General features: G+C 38.0%; 2 protein-coding genes across 17 annotated transcripts in view; one reads left to right on the plus strand and one right to left on the minus strand.

Moving 5' to 3' along the window:
* LOC108025675 (odorant receptor 13a) lies at positions 1–11,243 on the minus strand. Of its 2 annotated transcripts, XM_050890563.1 has the most exons (7): positions 11,113–11,243; positions 7,295–7,524; positions 838–1,272; positions 572–671; positions 399–506; positions 156–338; positions 1–103 (listed from the first exon to the last, which is right to left on the minus strand). In XM_050890563.1, exons 2-7 carry the CDS (start codon positions 7,387–7,389, stop codon positions 29–31), a joined length of 996 nt encoding a protein of 331 aa, XP_050746520.1. In that variant the 5' UTR covers positions 7,390–7,524; positions 11,113–11,243; the 3' UTR covers positions 1–28. The 2 variants fall into 2 exon arrangements, with proteins under 2 accessions (XP_050746520.1, XP_016951701.1); XM_017096212.2 differs by lacking the exons at positions 7,295–7,524; positions 11,113–11,243 and adding an exon at positions 1,762–2,475.
* The window catches only part of LOC108025725 (zinc metalloproteinase-disintegrin-like batroxstatin-3), a 26,089-nt gene continuing 10,383 nt past the window's right edge, over positions 3,491–19,196 (plus strand). For 8 of the 15 annotated variants that reach the window (XM_044093486.2, XM_044093488.2, XM_050890560.1 and 5 more), the window contains exons 1-19: positions 3,491–4,243; positions 8,680–9,350; positions 10,140–10,190; positions 10,325–10,473; positions 10,546–10,602; positions 10,677–10,750; positions 10,818–10,890; positions 11,195–11,341; positions 11,439–11,738; positions 11,804–11,973; positions 12,042–12,211; positions 12,280–12,443; positions 12,548–12,712; positions 12,779–12,923; positions 12,979–13,150; positions 13,264–13,383; positions 13,468–13,645; positions 13,815–13,965; positions 17,337–17,475. In XM_044093486.2, coding sequence (XP_043949421.1) covers positions 9,281–9,350; positions 10,140–10,190; positions 10,325–10,473; positions 10,546–10,602; positions 10,677–10,750; positions 10,818–10,890; positions 11,195–11,341; positions 11,439–11,738; positions 11,804–11,973; positions 12,042–12,211; positions 12,280–12,443; positions 12,548–12,712; positions 12,779–12,923; positions 12,979–13,150; positions 13,264–13,383; positions 13,468–13,645; positions 13,815–13,965; positions 17,337–17,475 — 2,495 coding nt within the window. In that variant the 5' untranslated portion in view covers positions 3,491–4,243; positions 8,680–9,280. Of the gene's footprint in view, positions 4,244–8,679; positions 9,351–10,139; positions 10,191–10,324; positions 10,474–10,545; positions 10,603–10,676; positions 10,751–10,817; positions 10,891–11,194; positions 11,342–11,438; positions 11,739–11,803; positions 11,974–12,041; positions 12,212–12,279; positions 12,444–12,547; positions 12,713–12,778; positions 12,924–12,978; positions 13,151–13,263; positions 13,384–13,467; positions 13,646–13,814; positions 13,966–14,881; positions 14,988–17,336; positions 17,476–19,196 lie in introns of all 15 variants that reach the window. The other 7 variants (XM_017096293.3, XM_017096295.3, XM_017096300.3 and 4 more) reach the window with 4 other exon arrangements.

Here is a 19,196-nt window from a genome sequence, read left to right on the forward strand (position 1 = left end):
TAGGTTTTACTACTGTATTAGCACTTTTTTAGTCATGTGCCTTTTCGTCATCGAAGTAAACCGACCGTAATAGTGTAAAATAGCTGATGGACGTACTTAAAATCTGGAAAATATTTGGTACAGGGTGTATTTGCTATACAATTAGGGATACATACCGCTGTAAAACTTTGTAGAGACAGTGTTGAGAATTTGAAAGCCGTTATCCTTACGGGTTGTTGGCTGCAAAGTATCATAAAGCCCAGGTGATTTCGGACTCGCTTGCTTGATGGTTTATAAGATTCGATACGATCCGAACCCTCCCATTGACATTCGTAGATAACCTGCGCCGTCACAGTGGACTGAGTTATGGAAAAATAATGGTTAAATTGGTTCCGAATATTTTAGTTACTAGTCCCAACCTGTTTTATTAAAGCATCTCCATTATCGCAGAGTATGTATAACTGAGAAAGGGCCGAGGATATGTATATTATAAACTTTACGTAGTCCCCAATGAACATGTTCTTTCCCTGATTAAGGAAATAGCGGAAATTGTAAGCTTCAGAAAAAAGATTTCTATATCTATGATACCTACAGTTATTATTTGAAAGCCAACCATGCAAATAAGAACTGATGAAATCATAAGATTGGCCAATAGAATTGGATTGAAGAAGTCCTCCAAGCGCTTAGCGAACCTAACAAGAAAAAGAAGAATAGTTTTTAAAGGGTTCCAGTGTTGAAAAAGGTTAAAATTTATTTTAAAAAAAGTTAAGAAATTTGCAGGACCAATTTTATTAGACCTCTGGTGGTTATATAATATAGTTTCCCATATTGCTTATAAATCAAGCGATCCCTACAAACCTTATAATATTGTTGTGTTTTTGTACAATACGTTTGATGCGATCCAGTTGAACGTCTTCTGCCAACTCCGGATTAACTATTCCCGTAAATAACTTGTCGATTCGCTTGTGCAGCAATCGAAACTGGCCGCAGGTGTAGGTTATAAAGAACCCGAGAATCGTGTCCTCTGCAAACAAGGTGGTCACCACGCAGATTCCCGCAAATGAGGTGAACATGTAGGTCCCCACATAGCGGATCCAGCTTTTGTACGGATTGTATGGAAAGACCATTTTGTAGGGGAACGGCTTCTCCTGTGGGTCAATTTGGGGACCGAAAAATATTTCAACCAAAGGCAGGACGCAGTACATGATAATGAGACATGAGAGCAAGGCCGTCATTATGCTGAATGTGAACATCCGCTTGCGGCACTCCGCACCAACACTGTTTTTAGAACTGCTGTTGAAGAATTCAATTAAAGAGGTTTTATTATTAAATCTTACATAAAAACAGAGAAAAAGTAACAAATGGGATTCAGATGTTAGTAAACTTTTATTTTTGACCCATTTCACATGTGTTTACTTTTTTTGGTATTCAGGTTTTGGTCTAAAATACTTATTTTTAGTGGTTTTTCTATCAAAGTTCGAGCAGCTTACATCCTGTGTAATCCAGACCCATTCCATTAATGAAAATTATTTTTTAACCCATTTTTAAATTTTTTGAGTATTTTTCTATTTAGATTTTGCTCAAAAATACTTATTTTTTCTTCGTTTTTCTATCGTAGTTAAGCCCAAACAAGTCGTAGAGCAATAAGACCTACTGTTTTGAACAACTTACAACCTCTCCCTAACAATCCTTATTACTTTCCGAGAAATATAATTTTTTGTTAAAAGTTATAGCTTATATAATGGAGTATTAATTCAAAACAAATGTATTATTTCAACTTACTCCGGAATCCAAATTTCGTATGAAAAATGTTCAATAAGTTCCCGAAATCTCCGCTGGTTTAGTCGCAAGTGAATGAGTCTCACAAAATTAAGGACTCCCATGAAGGTTGTACAACAGTTTTCCGTGGTGATTATGATGTCCGACAGGTTTTTGAGCAAAAAAGCCGTTTGATAACTGATTGTTATCCCAACGGAAGCTATGACGTACCACGCCCATATTGTATAAGCAGTGGCAAAAAATGAATGGCCATAAAAAGGTTTGTTTTCCTTTTCGGTTGACGTTTCCGCCAAAGGCCAAGAGCCATTCAGTTTAAGCCAAACACACTGAATGGGAAAACGAAGTTTTTTATATGGATAAGAGTAAAACATGTCTGTCCATTTATCAATTGACTTGATTTTGTCAAACCGGCGGTACTTTTATAGTAAGCCAAAACGCCCAAACGATAAGGAAATATAAAAGAGAATTTACTGTGCGTCAAAATTACCCCTTTCAGTAATTTCCTCTAATTACACAGTAAATATTTTAGAAAGGGTTTGCATACAATGCCGATACTCACCGCCCCAAAACCTTTGGCACCACCTCATTAAACGCCTAATATGAAATTTTTATCAAACGGTTGAGCCGTTTAAAGGGATATACTTATCTTAAAGCAAATAAAAATATACTGATTAAAAATAATTTCTCCAAATGGTATAATATACCATATTAACAGTATTTTTGTGGTATTTTGACAGAAATACAATTTCTAGTATTTTTTGTCCTTTAGCATAACCTGATTAAAAAAGGTCGTACACCTAAAATTTAGAATGATTTGTGCACTTAACTTTCATTATTAATACGTAACATCTATTTATTAAGTTTTGTCTTTTATTTTTTTTTATTTTTTGATTGTTTTATCAATAATTTCTGGTTTGACTTCCAATTGATACATAACTTTATTGTCAAGTTGTCTTTACAGGCCTCACATTCCTCATTCCTTATTATTTTCTTCTTTATTTAAATTACCAATTTAAATTTCTTCCATATTACATTTTGTGCTAAAAAGTGAGATATCACCAGATATCATCATTTAAATTAGGTCAGTTTTTCCAGTTCTGCAGTACTTCTTTGGGGGGTGTGGCCGAGCGCCGCGTCCAACCTGCGCTGAGTGTGCATCTTTGGACCCAGTTCCCTAGCTAAAATAGTTCCCAAGATCTCGACAGCCGGGCAGACATGGCTAACTATATATGTATGTATGCGGGGTACATGTACACTTTACCTTCTTTTACAATTACGCACCTTTGCACGAATACAATATACCCTTTTGCTCTACATAGCGGGCATAAACAGGCGTACCCGGATTTCGAGTCTGGTCGGAATCTGCGGACCCGAGAGACCAGATACCAGATACCAGAGAGGCTGAGCACCGGGGGAAACCGAAAGCCAGAGAGTCCGAAAAGCGGGGCATCCGAAAACGAGAGAGCCCGAGCGGCTGAGTATTTCAGAAACCGAGTTAGAAAGGGAGGGGGAGAGAGGGCCAAGATGCTGCGATGACAATGCCGAGGTGACGGGCTGACCGGGATTGGGATTCCAATTCCGAATCCGCATACGCATCCGCTCGGGCTTCGGACTCCGAGCCGCTTTTCGGACTGCCACTCCGATTCGGAGTCGGTTACCCAGTTCTGCTCGCGGGTTGTGCGCCTGCGTGGGGCTGGCTGGCCATCGTTTTTCGCCTGCCCAAATCCTGCAGACGTGTTCGAGAGCTTTAGAACGTTGTTTGCAATTGCGGAAAGCGGTAGCGAGGCCAGAGACACGGCCACGGCGATAGTTTTTAACAGAAAAGAGTGCAAGATGCAAGAATAGCCGAGTTCGAGTCCAGCCAGCGGAGCAATAGTTAATTGAGGAATAATCGGAGTCGGCGCCCCAAGATCCAGCACATAGCCAAGAAATAGCTGAACTATTGACAGGCCAGCCAAAAAACGAAGTACATATATATAACGAATTTCGTTCTCGTATCTCAACACTTCAACATCTCAACACACCGTGAACTTTCAACACAAAAAAGAAGAAAAAAACAGAAAAGAAAAGAAAAGAAAGGCCGAACGGTTGGTCAAAATGTGAAAATTCAACAACTAACTCAACTCAGAATCAAATGATTGATGTAGCAACGCAACGCAACTCAAAATCGGCCATAAAACCAGCACATTTTAATCAAATATGGGAAAAATAAATAGAAAATAGAATAAATATATATATATATATATATATTATACATGTATATGCTGAATGCGAGAGGAGAGAAGATCATAAAATACATATTTTATGAAAGTTTTTTGCATATTTTTTTTACTGTTTGGCCAAAAAATAAACTGAGTGTGTTCATAAAGCAGTACAATGTAAAATTATACGCAAGTCTTAACGCAAGGATAAACCAATAAATAATTAGTTTAAACACTAAACTACTGTTTCAATGGATTCAGGCGAATTTTCCGAATTTCCGTAGGTAAGTGTCACTCGGCCAGATAAACAAGTGTACAACCCAGAGCGTAGTGATTTCTGTGCCATTACGTGCATAGGTAGTACATGGTGTGTACTGGTACACCCATACTTATTCGCAAAAATAGTGGTGTATTAAAAAATAGACGTACTTTATGGGGAAAATGTATGCGTTAGTTGAAACTTGGCCAACATAGTATTATTGCGAATATTGTACGAGTCCCAAGCGCAATCCCTATCGGAATCCCTTTCCGAAACCGAAACCGAAACCGAAACCATATCCCCACTCGACTCTTGAACGGAAATGAGGCGCGGCTGACTGCGCATGACCAATGAATAATAGCGATACAGAAATGCTTTTATCCCACACTTTGTATTCCAATGCATATCTGGATGTTCTCAGTCGCTCTCCCTCTCTAGTGTATTGGCACGCAGGGATTGACTTGCCAAAAATTAGATTTCGATTTTTGGTAGCGCAGTCCTCGGTTCCTCGGTGCAAGTTAAGTGTGTCAGGGGGCATTTCTTTTAAGTACGTGCACTCCTTTCCGCTGCCAAGACACATTTATCCGCAATTATTGTGGGTCTGGGCATGCGTTGCCATTGACCCACCTACCCGAAGTCCTGCACGGTAAGAAATCCATCACCGACTCTTGAGTATTTACAATGCTCTGGAAAAGAGCCGACTCTTTCAGTCCAGCGGTGTGGTACGAAACTAATTTGCCATTAATATATGAGAAATCTCTTCCGAAAAGTGCAGTTCCCGAGCTCCAAGTGTTCAAACTGATAGATCAAACGAGTGAGGATCAAGGAAACAAATACTTATGAAAGAATTTTACAAAATTTTCGTAAAAAGTGGCAACGCCCAAAAACTTGGCGATCTGGAACAGCTGACTGTTCTGCTTTAAGATCGCTGAGTCTTACAAAACTGAGCTTATAGTTTAACATTTTAGTAATAAATAAATCCCAAAAACTGTGAGAGACTAAGCTTAGTCTAAAACCTTGCCCATAAGTCCGATTTTTGTTTTGCCTCTAAACTGTTTTACTAATTGCATTAAACAATAATAATTAAATACATTTGCCTAGAAATCAAGATCAATCCTAATGGATCATATCAAAACAAGAACAAAGTTAAAGCAACAACCCTTATCAAAAGTGAATAAAGTGAATAAACACTTTGCTAACTTTGATTCAAAATTGTCTGTCTTCACATACTGACTCTCAAAAAAATAAATACAAAATTATCCAATAAATTATATAATAACAAATCTTAAGCTTGAAGAATTTTTCAATTTTTTATGCTAAATATTTGTTGGAAAAGTGTTCTACATAAGAGGACATGACCTACGACTTGATAGAATTCATATAGACCTCACTTGTTGCCGAGCTTAATGAAATGCCTCATAGGGGTTTATTGTTTTAATGGAAAATTAATTTTTTTTACAACAATTTGATAAAATTCTCTCAAACAATACATATGATTTCAGTGGTAAACACTAGTTTATTCGAAATCAGAATAGTTTCTCATTTTTCTTAGTGTACAACTATTAACTTTTGCCCATTTAGTGGCCATGTGTACTTTGTAAAACTTCTCGCAGTCCTGGAATAATGCAAATTTTCAAACAATAATTGGAAGAGTGCGGCACACAAGTATTAAATTAAAATAAAGTGGTTTTATAATTTGATTTGAAGCGACAAAGTGAAAGTTTTAATTAGTGAAGTTGCCATTATTTTTCACCACTTCCGACCTTTTCCACCGGACAAACGTATAAGTTTATTCTCTGTTTCCTCCTCTTTTTTTTGGAAACTGTGAAGGCATAAGTAATTTTATTGGCTAATAGATTTATACACATGTGCATTTTTCCATCTTTGGCTTTCCTAGACGGAAAGTCGGAGGCTGCGCAGTTAGGGACTGGAGAGCCGACGACTCTCGCGTTCTTAATTTTCATCCCTTTATTTATTTATTTTCTTGTCAGCTGCCGCTGTCTGGTTTTTTGGTTGTCTGCCCAAGGTTTCTGTTTCTGATTCTGAATCTGATGCTGATTCTGCTTCTGATGCTGCCGTGGACGCCCTCGACACCAAGAAAAATATGTGGCAATATGTGGGGTCCAAGTATCCCAGCATTTATGTATGCTAAGGACCTCCTTTATGAGAGCTTATAGCTGGGTTTTTCATATTTTTAGGAGACTTAAAAGTTGGTATAAGAATGTTTTTATATAGCCTCTTATCTTAGATATATCGGCTTAACACCCTTGACTGGTACTTAAAATATATTACAGGACTTCAACTGATGTACCATTAAATATACTATGTACTTTAAAGCATTGTATGGTATAGTGGTTCCTATAAAGTATGTAGAGAAGACTCCATGTCCAATTCATGGGAACTATTAAAGTAAGGGGATTGGTTTGGAGCATAGAAATACCTATCTTGTTTAGTACCAATTGATTTCAAGGATTAGCCACACCCAAATTGTAAACCTTTGCGACACCCACGTTTTTTAAGGTGTTTATCTTAGACGACTGCGTGACATAACGCGGCTTGAATGGGGACATCAAAAGTATTGCTCGGTTCACCCATATTAGCATACTTAAAGAAAATGTTTACCCAAAAGTTTTGTTATTCTCTGTGTTTTGCTCTCCCTAACCTCACTCCCTTTCGGCACCAGTGACATCCTCTCCCTAACCTCACTCCCTTTCGCCACCAGGGGCATCCTCTCCCTAACCTCACTCCCTTTCGGCACCAGTCGCATCCCCATTTGCGGCAATAAATTATCTTACTGTCTCTCCGACAAAATGACCTGAATTTGACGATGCTCTCCCATGAAAGAAAATTCAATAAATTATAGCGTCGCATTTGGCAAATTGGGGGAACCTGTTGATTCTCGGGCACACCAAATAAAATGTTAATTATCCTCTAATGTGTTTTTAATTACATCGAAGTAAAGTAGTTTAGCCTATAATTTTTCTTAAATACATCGATTTAAGAGATATTCTAACGATTGCATAAGTTTTGAGAAAGACTAAGCCAAACTGAAATAATAGTAATACCACAAACTTACATACGTACATATGAAGGGTAACATTTGGAATTCTCGGAATGTAAACAAAGGCCGTCGTGAGCAGCGCAGCCTGCAATTTTCCCCTTCGATCCCATCAAGTACTTTCGTTTCTGCTTTTTAGTCTCTGATTATCATTCTGTGCAAACGATTGCTGCAATCTGGGCTTTTGCTGCCGGTATAAATCAGCCTTGTAGGGTGCTTTTTGTTTTGACAGCTCTTCAACTTTAAACCTGAAAGGTGTAAAGAGGTAATATTTAAATAAAAAAAAGACAATATAAATGAAAAGGGTTTAAAGTATGTTTCCTTTAAAATCGAAAGCCTAATGTGTTAGGGAGTTCCAATGTCTAACTTCATGGAAATCCCTGCTGTCTTGCGGAAATGCAATCGCAATCGCGTTGTCAATCGTCTTGCTTACCGCCTAATGAATATTAATTATTTAATAGGATTTTTCTGCTAATTGAATCTGCTTTCTACAATTTCTCTGTCACCGCTAAATGTCTGTCCTTGCCTAATTAGCGCAAATTAAAATTGTCGGCTGTGGCCTCGGTGTGCTCTTCACTGTCCGGTCCCCAACATTCACACTCACATTCGCACTCGCATTTAGATTCACACTCACATTCGCATTCACATTCACCTTAGTGCCAACGTGGCTTTTCATTAGTTTCGGTTGGGCAATCCCCTAATGCACAGCTCTAAACAGATTTAATCTGGGCTTTTTGAGAACTAAAATCGTTCATCTACTTGGCTTAAAATCCACTAAACCCTCTAGAATAAAAAAAAGAATACTGAAAAAGGAGACCTACTTACAAGTTATAAAGAAACCCGGAACTCGGCTCGAAAAAATGTTTGTGATCAGTCTTGGCAAATATATAATATTCCTGGTAATTGTTAGAAAGTGTGATATTCTTACCCTGTGGAAATAAAAAAAACTTTTTTTTATATACAATTTTTGTATGTGCAATAACCTCTATGCTATCCTGTTTTGAGAGTAAAGTAATCTTTACAAAAAATAACATGAATACGTATTTTGGATTGTTGCTTATAAAGTTTCGAGTGATCTCTACAAACTCAGTTCTAACTTATATTTTATCCTAGTATAAAAAGTTCCAATATAAAAAAATTCTCAAAAATGTTTTAGACATTTTCCACATCTTTAGGTCACTCAGATGATCTCTACATTTTTGTACAGGCTGTATATGGGGTTAAGGAATATCTTACGATTTTGTAAAAAGTTTATTCGAAAATTAATTAGAATTATAAGTACTGAGCAGTGTTTCGTTTACTTTTCAAGACTTATTAAAGAGCTTCGCTATTTTGGAATATATATCATAATCCCCATTTTAATAAAACCATTCTTTAAAATCGAACCCATCTTTTACTTGCAGCAACAAAGGACATCGCTTGTTCAGAACTTGAGGCGGATTTTGATGCATTTTAATCCTGCTACGGTTGTTACAAAAGGGCGTTCTATGAAACGTTCCAGAGAGTGAATATTAGATTTGAATTTTATATCATTGTCTTGTTTATTTTCCGAGCTTCCTTGAGCCAAGTCAAGCCAGTTCGCCGTGTGATGAATGCACAATCCCAGCAGAATCTGCGAGCCATTGAAAACCAGAAACCGAAAACCAAATCACAGCCTCAGTCACGAAAGCAAAAGCAAAAGCAAACCCACTGCCACTGACACACAGCAAAAGCCTAGCCTATACCATATATATACCAAATGGAAATTAAAATGTTCGATCGCTGCGAGCCGATGGTCTAGAACGAGGATAACTACTGCAAATCAATTCGGGAACCCACGGGGACACTGGGACACTGATACTACTGGAGGGAAGTTAACTAATGCAAGACAGATATTTTTAAGTACCACATGAAGGCAGTTTTCTATAAATTATTACCGAGAGCAAGTAGGAGAGAAAACTAAGACTTAGAAGTGGGGCTGGATTCGACAACTTCACTTTTGATCACAATATTGCAGCCGCCGTCATGTGGATAAACATCGCCAATCTAATCGTCGTCATTGCTCAGCTGTGCGCTTTCGTCACATCTGCAGGGGGTAAGTTATCTCTGCTATCCATCGGTACTCCCTATGTCTTGTATCTACCAGATTGCATCCTCAAAATCCCACCTCTTTTGTTCAATTTTCAACCTCCTATCTACCTTTCAATCTAGCGATAAAGCATAGTTCAGTTTCCTAAATATTTTAGAAGATACCAAACACTAACCAACTTTTATTTTCCGTAAAGAAGTTTGAGGTTTGAATCTAATAATAACTTCATTTTTATTTAGATGAGTGATATCTTATCTACCGATATGTTAAATTGTTAAAAACACACCTTGGGTGTTGTAGAGTTTTAGAATTCCTACGCTTTACCGTAGCATACGAAATTCGGCAAAGCGTTTGGATTCTGAAACCCTACCGATCCATTATCCCTTGATTAACAATAATACAGTCAGGGCACTTTGACCATAAGTAAAGTAAGTTGTGGGTTAAATACAACTTGTATTTAAAAGCCATAAATAAATAACAGCCTAAGAAAGGAAACATGTGTCAGTCCGTACATTTAACAGTTCAGAAAAATTATCTTTTGATCCGGATAGTATTTCCTAATCATTACAAAGTGGTTATGGAATAATTTATGAAATTTATTTTGACCAAAGTATCTCTGCGAATAACCGAAAACATAAACAGTTCTACTATTTTAAATTAGTTTTTCATTACAAAAATAATACACCAACCCCTCTAGTTCGTCGTTTATCTAAAGCTCCATTCTTATCAATTGTACTTGTTCAATGGATATCCTTACACGTTGAAGAATAAAAAAATCAAATTCTCTCCTTGCAGAAGCAGATTACACACTAGATGATTCATTTTGGAATGAGGAAAGTCCTGTTGGTGAGTATTTCCCTATAGATTATAGATTATAAATTTATAGACATATAGCTTTCACTGCGTCTGTTATATTGTATTGTCTTGCATAATATACCAATGAATACTTCAATATAATTTGTTTCGTGTGTGTCTTTTAGGAGAAGTGGAACGTTTACTTAAGGAATACAGGCAAAATCAAGAGCTTGTCCGTCGAATTGGTGGTCACTATTACCAAATTATTTATCCAGTACAACTGCGCCATCACGAGAAGATGGGCATATCCACGCGAGAAGTCAGTCTCCCAAAGGTAAGAGATCTATTAAATTACACTTTCCACTAACTTACTTAAATATCGTAAACATTGTTTACATTTTGACAGCCGGGACAGAGACCTCGACCACACGACGACAGTGGTTTTAACAGGGGTAGAACAAAGGTGGGTACTTCAATTGAACTTTTCCTTACATGCAGCCTAATTATAACCATTGTTTATGATTTCTACACTTGCAGAAACACTTCCATCGCACATCACTGCTAATAAAAGCATTTAATCACAAATTTCGCCTGGACTTGGAGCTTAATTCGTAGGTTTTAATTACAAATATATAAAAAAAATATATATTACATTTGTATTGCCTATTTTTTTTTCAGACAACTGCTTTCGCCAAACATTCAACAGAAACATTACCACGTGGGCGGATATCTTGTGGATGGAAACCGACATGTGAGTTAAGGTTTCAACATTTCGAGAGCGATATTTAGTAACATTTTAGTTTGTGTTCAAAAGTAAGAGGGAGAAGGTTAGACCAAAAAAAAACATACTACAAAAAACAAAAATATATATATTAATAAAGTAAAAAAAAAGGTAAAAACAAAGTAAGAAAAGAAAGTCACAAAAAAATGAGAAAGTTTTAACAATTTTCGGCACGATTCATGTATAAAATACCTTTTAACATTTTGTAAAGTGCAGGGTGATTTATGGATATCCAGCATTCGTTGACCCACCATTTCGTCCCCCTTTTGTGCAGGATATCGAGCACTGTTACTACCATGGGACCGTGAAGGATTATCCTGGTGCCAGCGCAGCCTTCCACACCTGCAACGGCGTCAGTGGCGTCATCCACATTGGAAACGAAACGTTCGTTATCCACCCATTCTACGGCGGGGATCTATCGGTGAGACTTGCGTTACCCACATTTACATTATTCAGGATATGTAGATATTTTCGATTTTCACATGCTTGTTGTTTTCTCCTTTTTGTGGCACCAACAGAAACATCCCCATGTGATTTTCGAGGCCCGCACAAAGGCGAACAAAGGATGCGCCAACTCGGGCAACCTGGACTCGTGGCGGCTGTCGCGGCGCACAAAGCACTTGTCCGCCGGAGTCGCGGGCGTCGTCGAGGAGATCCTGCAGGGCGGGATGGGTCGCAACAAGCGAGACGTCAGGGAGGCCACCAAGTACATTGAGACGGCCATCATTGTGGACAAGGCAATGTTCGATAAGCGGAATGGCAGCACTCGCGCGGAGGTAATCCACGATGCCATACAGGTTGCCAACATAGCAGATCTGGTGAGTGCAAGCCTTTACATTATGGAACCTTCAAGTATTATTCGGGTTCATCCATGGTTTTCCAGTACTTTCGCACTCTGAACACCCGTGTGTCGGTTGTGTACATCGAGACGTGGGGCAAAAACCAGGCTGTCATCGATGGCAGCAAGGATATAAGCAAGGCGATTTCGAACTTTAATGACTACACCTCGCGGAATCTCTTCCAAATCGAGCGGGACACCACGCAGTTGCTCACGTAAGACTGTAGCTTATATGAATTGATCTTATAATGCGTATATAACATTATATTATTTCCGCATCTAGTGGTGAAACCTTTGCGGGCGGCGAGGCTGGCATGGCCGTTCCCGAAACTGTTTGCACGCCCCGTGCTGTGGGCATCAGCGTCGATGTCAATGTGTACGAGCCGCACCTTTTGGCGGGCACAATGGCCCACATGATTGGCCATAACATCGGCATGGGACACGACGACGGACGTAAGAGTTATCTTGCCCTTTATCCATTGTGCAGCTTTTGCCCAAACAGAATCTCATTTTTGCCGTAGGCGAGGAGTGCTTCTGCCGCGACTGGCACGGTTGCATCATGGCCCAGTCGATTGTGGGCCAGGAGAATGTGCAGCCATACAAATTTTCCGAGTGCAGTAAAAAGGATTACATTGACGCATTGCGGACTGGCCACGGGCTGTGTTTGCTGAACAAGCCAAATGAGGTGAGCGAAAAGCCGAGTGCCTAGAACCGGTTGGGAATTATTGCATCGTAGAGGGAATTAACTTCCAAAACTTACCCTTCTCCCCGACTATTCCTCTTGCAAAGATTGAGCTTCGCCGAAATTGCGGCAACAAGGTGGTGGAAGAAGATGAGGAGTGCGACTGCGGTACTTTCGAGGAGTGTTCCATGGACCCCTGCTGCGACGGCATTACGTGTAAATTGAAATCAGAGGCCCAGTGTGCCGGCGGTGCTTGCTGTGATCAATGCCGCGTAAGTTATTGATTGGATGAGCGTCGCCGTAATCTCTCGTAATCGTGTCCTATTTCCCCTTTTCAGCTGCGCTCGAAGGATTACATCTGTCGTGACACCAATAATGAGTGCGATCTGCCAGAGTATTGCGATGGCGAAGTTGGCCAGTGTCCCTCGGATGTCTTTAAAAAGAACGGGTCACCCTGCGGTCTTAGCAAGACGGGCGTCTCAGGTGGGTTATCCCTTTGACTACACTCACAGTGTCCTACACCTCTGTCGTCCCTTAGGTTATTGTTTTCAAGGATACTGCCCCACGCTGAGTTTGCAATGCGAGGCAATCTGGGGCTACGGTGGATCCGCTGCAGATCGTCAGTGCTACGAACAGTTCAATTCCAAAGGCTCCATCAACGGACATTGTGGACGTGATGCCAATGAGCATTATATTAAGTGCGAACCCGAGTAAGTATCTTGTTGAAGAACTCTGCGATTATAATAAGTATTTGAGTGGAGTAACCCAAGTATGTAATATATGGATTTCTCAAATATTTCACTTCAATCCCCCCTCCCCACAGGAACGTCCAGTGTGGAACCCTGCAGTGCAAGGATGGTGAACGACAGCCCGTCAACGATGGCATCGACCAGCTCTACTCACGAACCATCATTTCGATCAAGGGCCAGGAGTTCGAATGCAAGTGCGTAGCAGAGACCAGTCAGGCTGGAGGAGTTCAGGTGATTTCCGGCTGAGGATAGTCTCACAATCGTTTGGGTATTCACAGGGCGACCAGCGGGCAAGTGGGCTCCAACAGCTATCCGGAACACGGCCTGGTCAAGGACGGAACTCCCTGTGGTGATAATCTCATATGCCTGAACCAAACGTGTGTCAGTCTGTTTCCCCACGTGGATCAGACCAAGTGTCCAGTCAATTCGCAGGGTCAAGAGTGCTCAGAACACGGCGTAAGTTCATAAATCCATACCATGGTGTTGCCATCGACGTCAGCTAGCTTCCTCATCTACCATAAGCATGTAGACTTGATTGGGCATGCAGACATGTGACATTCGGACATTTGACAGACATTGCCACGACGACACTTTGCATATTTCCAAAATTCCAATTCAATTGCAGGTCTGCACGAATACCAACCGCTGTTTCTGCGACATGGGATGGGGCGGCAACGACTGCAGTGCCATCGTCATACTCACAACAGCAGTGCCAACGGAAGCACTGCCCACCCCGGAAAACACAATTAAGATGGAAAAGAAAGAAACCCCATATGGTAAGAAATAACTGTGGTGTCGAGTGTCGAGTTCAGCGATGCTTGTATCTTGTATCTTACCGTGCGCCAGCTGGAAGAGACTTGTGAGCACCAAAGCTATATGAAATACATCAAGTCCATATCGAATGGAACTGGTCTAATCGAATCCCATCCTTAGATATTTACCTGAACACCAGAGCTCTGCCTGAATCAACAGTGTGTTTTGTAATTATATGTTTTGAATCCTTAAAAACCTTTGGACATTTGAAACCTTAACATCTTGAGCCTTAAGCATTGTAGTACAATCAAACTTACAACCCACCGAGATATGAAGAATTCACGCAGGGCTCTATCCAATACCAAGCAAGTGTTGTTGAACGAGGTCAGTATCGCCTGGTTAAACCACGTTGGCGACTCACAATTCAATAATTGGGTGCAATTATATGCAATTCAGTTTTGTTACTTGTATGACAATGGTAGTCACGTCGGTAATTTTTCGTTTGGTCAGTGTTCGCAATTAAAACAATTGCAAATAAAAAAGAGACAATTAAAACATTCCAGTAAAGCACACTGATTTTTGAAAAACTTTTTATTTTCGATTACTTTAATCTTAAATTGTTGTACGCCGCGGAACATATTCACTTAAAAGAGGTTTGATAGATTTCGAGTGCTATACGGGGTGACCCAACCTACACACTTTTCTGTTTCAACACACAAGGAATGAGAGTTTTTATACCCTCGCAGCATAAAGAAAAACAAAAAGCATTCCGGATATCAGCGGATAGCTTTCAAATGTTGTATGCGACCAAAAAAATCTAATAATTTTTTGTTTTATATTCGGAAATTGATAGAGTGTGATTTAAAGCCGCAGTACGAAGAATGGGGCATATAATATTTATATACTTTGATTAAAATAAAACGCAACCACCATTTGCAGGCACCTCTGACCAAAATAGGATCAGCACATTAACCATGGTCATCATTTTAACAGTTATCGTCAAATGTGTCTTCATTAGTTTTGCAACACTGGCCGTTTGTTACAGGTAGAGTACCGAGCGAGTCAAGCTCTTCCTCTTTGAATTTAGCAACACTACCATCACCACACATAAGTATACACGTACATTTTCATGTCAATACATTTCTTTCAATCTTTAATGGATACATTTTCGTACATGTCTAAAATCTGAAAAATCTCTGAATGTGCCAACTCAAAGAAATATATTTTCCTTGCACTCTTAATACAACAATAAAGGAAAGATAATAAAAAATGTTGGCCAATCTTCAATAGGAAAATATATTTCTTGTAGTTATTTTTCTAATTTACAGAAATATTGACTATCTTGTGATGAAAACTAAAACTGAAGAAGTGACTCTTGGTGATAAATGTCTGTTCCATTCTACTTAGTTTCTTTATTAATAGAACCATTGCTTTTGCCTATGAAGGAAAGTGCTATTTGACCTTCTCTGGTATTCACTTTCAAGTAAATCTGTAATTAGGTGGCCATTAAAAATGTACTTTCGCCTATACAATTTCAATGAGTTACAATTAGGGTACCTCCTGTTTTCGAGTTCAGCAGAAATAATTTGTTGACGTTGTTGAATTTTTTGTCAAAATGCCTGTACATATATCTTTGCCACATTCTATCTCACACAATAAAACGCAGTGACTACAAACATTTCGCATTCATACCAACATTAAACATTTTACTTTTTGACTGCCCTTTGGATTTTATCGCTGTGTGTAAAATATTCGTAGTGCTTTTATGAGTTCAAAATTGTACGTGCCCGTAATTTGTCGTCGTAATCTACAAAATGTATAATAATATTTTTTGTTTGGGTTTTCTACTCTTTTATGATTTACCATTTCATTTATGACAATATGCATTTAAGAACATATCCGCAAACATAAAATAATAAAAAAAAAAACACAGCAGAAAATTTGAAATAAATTAAGAACAAAAATGATTGTTTATGCATTTACGTGAATTATTATTGACAAAGAAACATGACACTTCGTTAGGTTCTATGTTTAGTATTCTGATTTTGCTCACACCTCTCGTAGGCATACTCATCAGAACACATTAATCAGCCATCATTTATCGACTAACGAACACGAAATGGGAACAAAACAAAACATTTTGGAGACTGAAAAAGAGCCAAAGAGCCTAGACATACTGGAGTTCTATGGCTTGGCTTCAAAATTTGTCGGTATGTGATTTTTAGTGTGACCATATAATTTTAATTTTCAAAAACACAGTTAAATCAAATTATTAAAAAAGAATTTAAAATTCATTGAAAGAACTTCTTATATTATGTAAAATTGGGTGGATACTTAATACTTTCTTGAAGCTTCGAGGGTATAAAAACCAAGGCTTGTCGAAGTCAGCTCTTCTAAAATTATTAAAAGCATTTTATATTGTAAAATTCTTCTAATTATTATAAAATTTAATATTTGTGAAAATTATCTAAAGTTCAAATTGCGAATGAGTCTATACCCAACGTCTCTTCTTTTTAAAAACATTCCCATTAAGATGTATGAACTAATTTTCTTATTTAAAACCACTCAACGTTGATTTTCGCCTTCAAAAATATACTTCTTGGGGAAGTTATTTAAAACTATTTCCTTTTTATGGGAAGTTTTTTCGGATGACAAGGTAACTAACGATCGTTAAGTAAAACTAAATAATATTCAAAGGGTTTCAAGAAAAAGAAGTGTGAAATATAATGGAATCACAAATAATTTGCGTGACTTGAGCTAACACTCGGTATTGTATCTTTCGGCAGTATAAAAGGTGGTAACTAAGCTTGATGTGCACAAATGTGATTACCATTGTCATATAAAAGCGAACAAAATAAAAAAAATTAACTAACCTTTAAGCAATTGTGAGAATCGATTTTCCGTTTTTGGCCACTTCAAAAGCCTTGGCAATCCGATCAAAATTTCCTCAATGAGAACACATACTGCCATGTATGCATGTTATCGTTGTCATAAATTTATTTTTTACGTATTCATACTCAAGTAAGGAAGGTGATTTTGCAAACTCAGTAAAATCAGAGCAAATAAAAAAGATATTGAAAAATAAAATCGCCAAAGAATGTGTGAGATGCCTATTATATCATATTTCCCCCAATGCAACAAAACTTTGTATTTCCTTGTTTTTTCGGCCGACTCACAACCCAACTGCAATAATGAATAACTGCGAAATATCGTCTCCGAAATATCGAATCACTACGTAAACCAACGAAAAACCTATCATACAATATAATAAAATGAACCAACCCAAATGTATTACTCCATTATACGAAAACCAAACAAAACTCGAACAAACTGCACACGAATCAAATACGATGGGGCACATTACGAAAAACTTGGCTGAAAATTTCTCGTATAGAGAACTACCACGGCTCAAATACAGTGTTCCTAGTCGGTGTTCTAATGTCAGTTGTAGGGTTCGTTTTTATAACATTCACCTTGATGGCATTGTGCTACAGGTCAGTTGTAGTACATAGAAACTTCTCCCTGTGTCTAAGGTTAGTTGAAAAGAAGTAATGAAAAAGCCAGCTTTAAATACAAATACAAATTACAACCACAAAAAGAACAAGCAAAAAAGTAACATAAAAGTATTTTTTAAACTTAAAAAAAAAAACACTTGCAAATGCAAATATGAAAAAAAAAACTTTAGTAAATTTGTTTATTTTGTTTCGCATTTTGATAAATTTGTCTGTGTCGTTGCATTTAAACCATTGTCATTGTTCATTTTTGTTAAGCTTCATAAAAAAAAAAATACCAAACGTACTTCAGTGTAATAACTAAAATCTATTTAACATCAGTGGCGTACGCTGGATGTACTTAAATATTTTATTGCTTGCGTTTCAGTAAATTGGTCTGTATTTTTGTTTAAACAATGCAAGAGATAATCTATTTATTCCGGCCCAATCCGCGTACGAAACTGTTACCTCACACTTGCACATCTCTGTACATCTTCTTTATAATTCTTACACTCATAAAGATATTTTTCTAAATTCTAGAGCTATCATGGCAGTCTTTAAGCCAATAATATCTTTCTTAATAGCAATTTTAAAGAACAACTTTTTAAATATAAATACTTTATTTGTTTTAAAGGCGATTGCAGTAGTCACACTTTTCTAATATCTGTAAAAATCGAAATCGTCCTAAAAAGGATTTCCCAACAAGGACCAAATATTTTTGTACATAGATAGGTAAATATATTATAAATGGTGGGTGCCAAAGTTTGGAAACCACAACTGTCTCAAATCAAGTCATCAGGTTTCTTTGGGAATTCCATAAATTCTAACGAGGCATGTAAGCATGTACCCCTCTCAGGAATTATTCGTACGGGGCATCTAGAAGTCTGGACCACCCAAGGTCCCAAGAGTTCTTGGCTGAAAAAAATACGATTGGCTCGGCTCCTCTTGAAAAAATTCGCCATTCAAGCCCATTAAGTTCCTATTTATTTCTAGTAAAGTACAAAGTCTGATGATGGAAGACTGATGCATAAATAAGAAACTCTACCTACGGGTAAAATTCTTTAAAAAAAAAAATGGTATTGACGATCCAACAAAGACATTATTTTATCAATATTTTTTGCAAAGAAAAAACTAAATATTTAAGAGACTAAATAAGGCTACATTAATAAATTAAGTAGTTATGATATTGGTTTCATATTTTAATTGAACATGTTTCATTAATTATATCTTTTAGTTAGTCACCGATTCTGGCTTTAAATTCTTATAGTTTTTGAGTCAATAGCACACAATTTGAAAGCGGCTATACAAAGGATTGCCATTTGTGTATGTTATCGTTGTCGTCAGTACGGCGGTGATCTCGTTGACGTTTTTCATTACTACTTTTGTTCAGTTTAGTCTGTCCAGCACTGTAATCATGCCAAACTATATATCCATATATGTATAATCCAATCAACAAGAAAAATAATGCTGTTGTTTCTGCCACCACCATTAAACATACCTGCAGTACGAAACCGAATACCGAATACCGAATACCGATACCGAAACCCGAGTCTCGGGGCATATTAACCCAAAAAGTGTGCTCCGTAGATAGATATCACATTTAGATACTCTCGTAGACCCGACCCCCAGTTTAATGTAACAGTTGCGGTCCAAGTAAAAGTACAAGTACAAGTAAATGTATATGAACACGTATTCGTATAGACCCGCTAACTTGCAGCCCAAAGCCAAGAGTAGTAATATACAATGTACATCGACGACTTCTT

This window comes from Drosophila biarmipes, chromosome X (assembly GCF_025231255.1).
Source record: "Drosophila biarmipes strain raj3 chromosome X, RU_DBia_V1.1, whole genome shotgun sequence".
NCBI lineage: Eukaryota > Metazoa > Arthropoda > Insecta > Diptera > Drosophilidae > Drosophila > Drosophila biarmipes.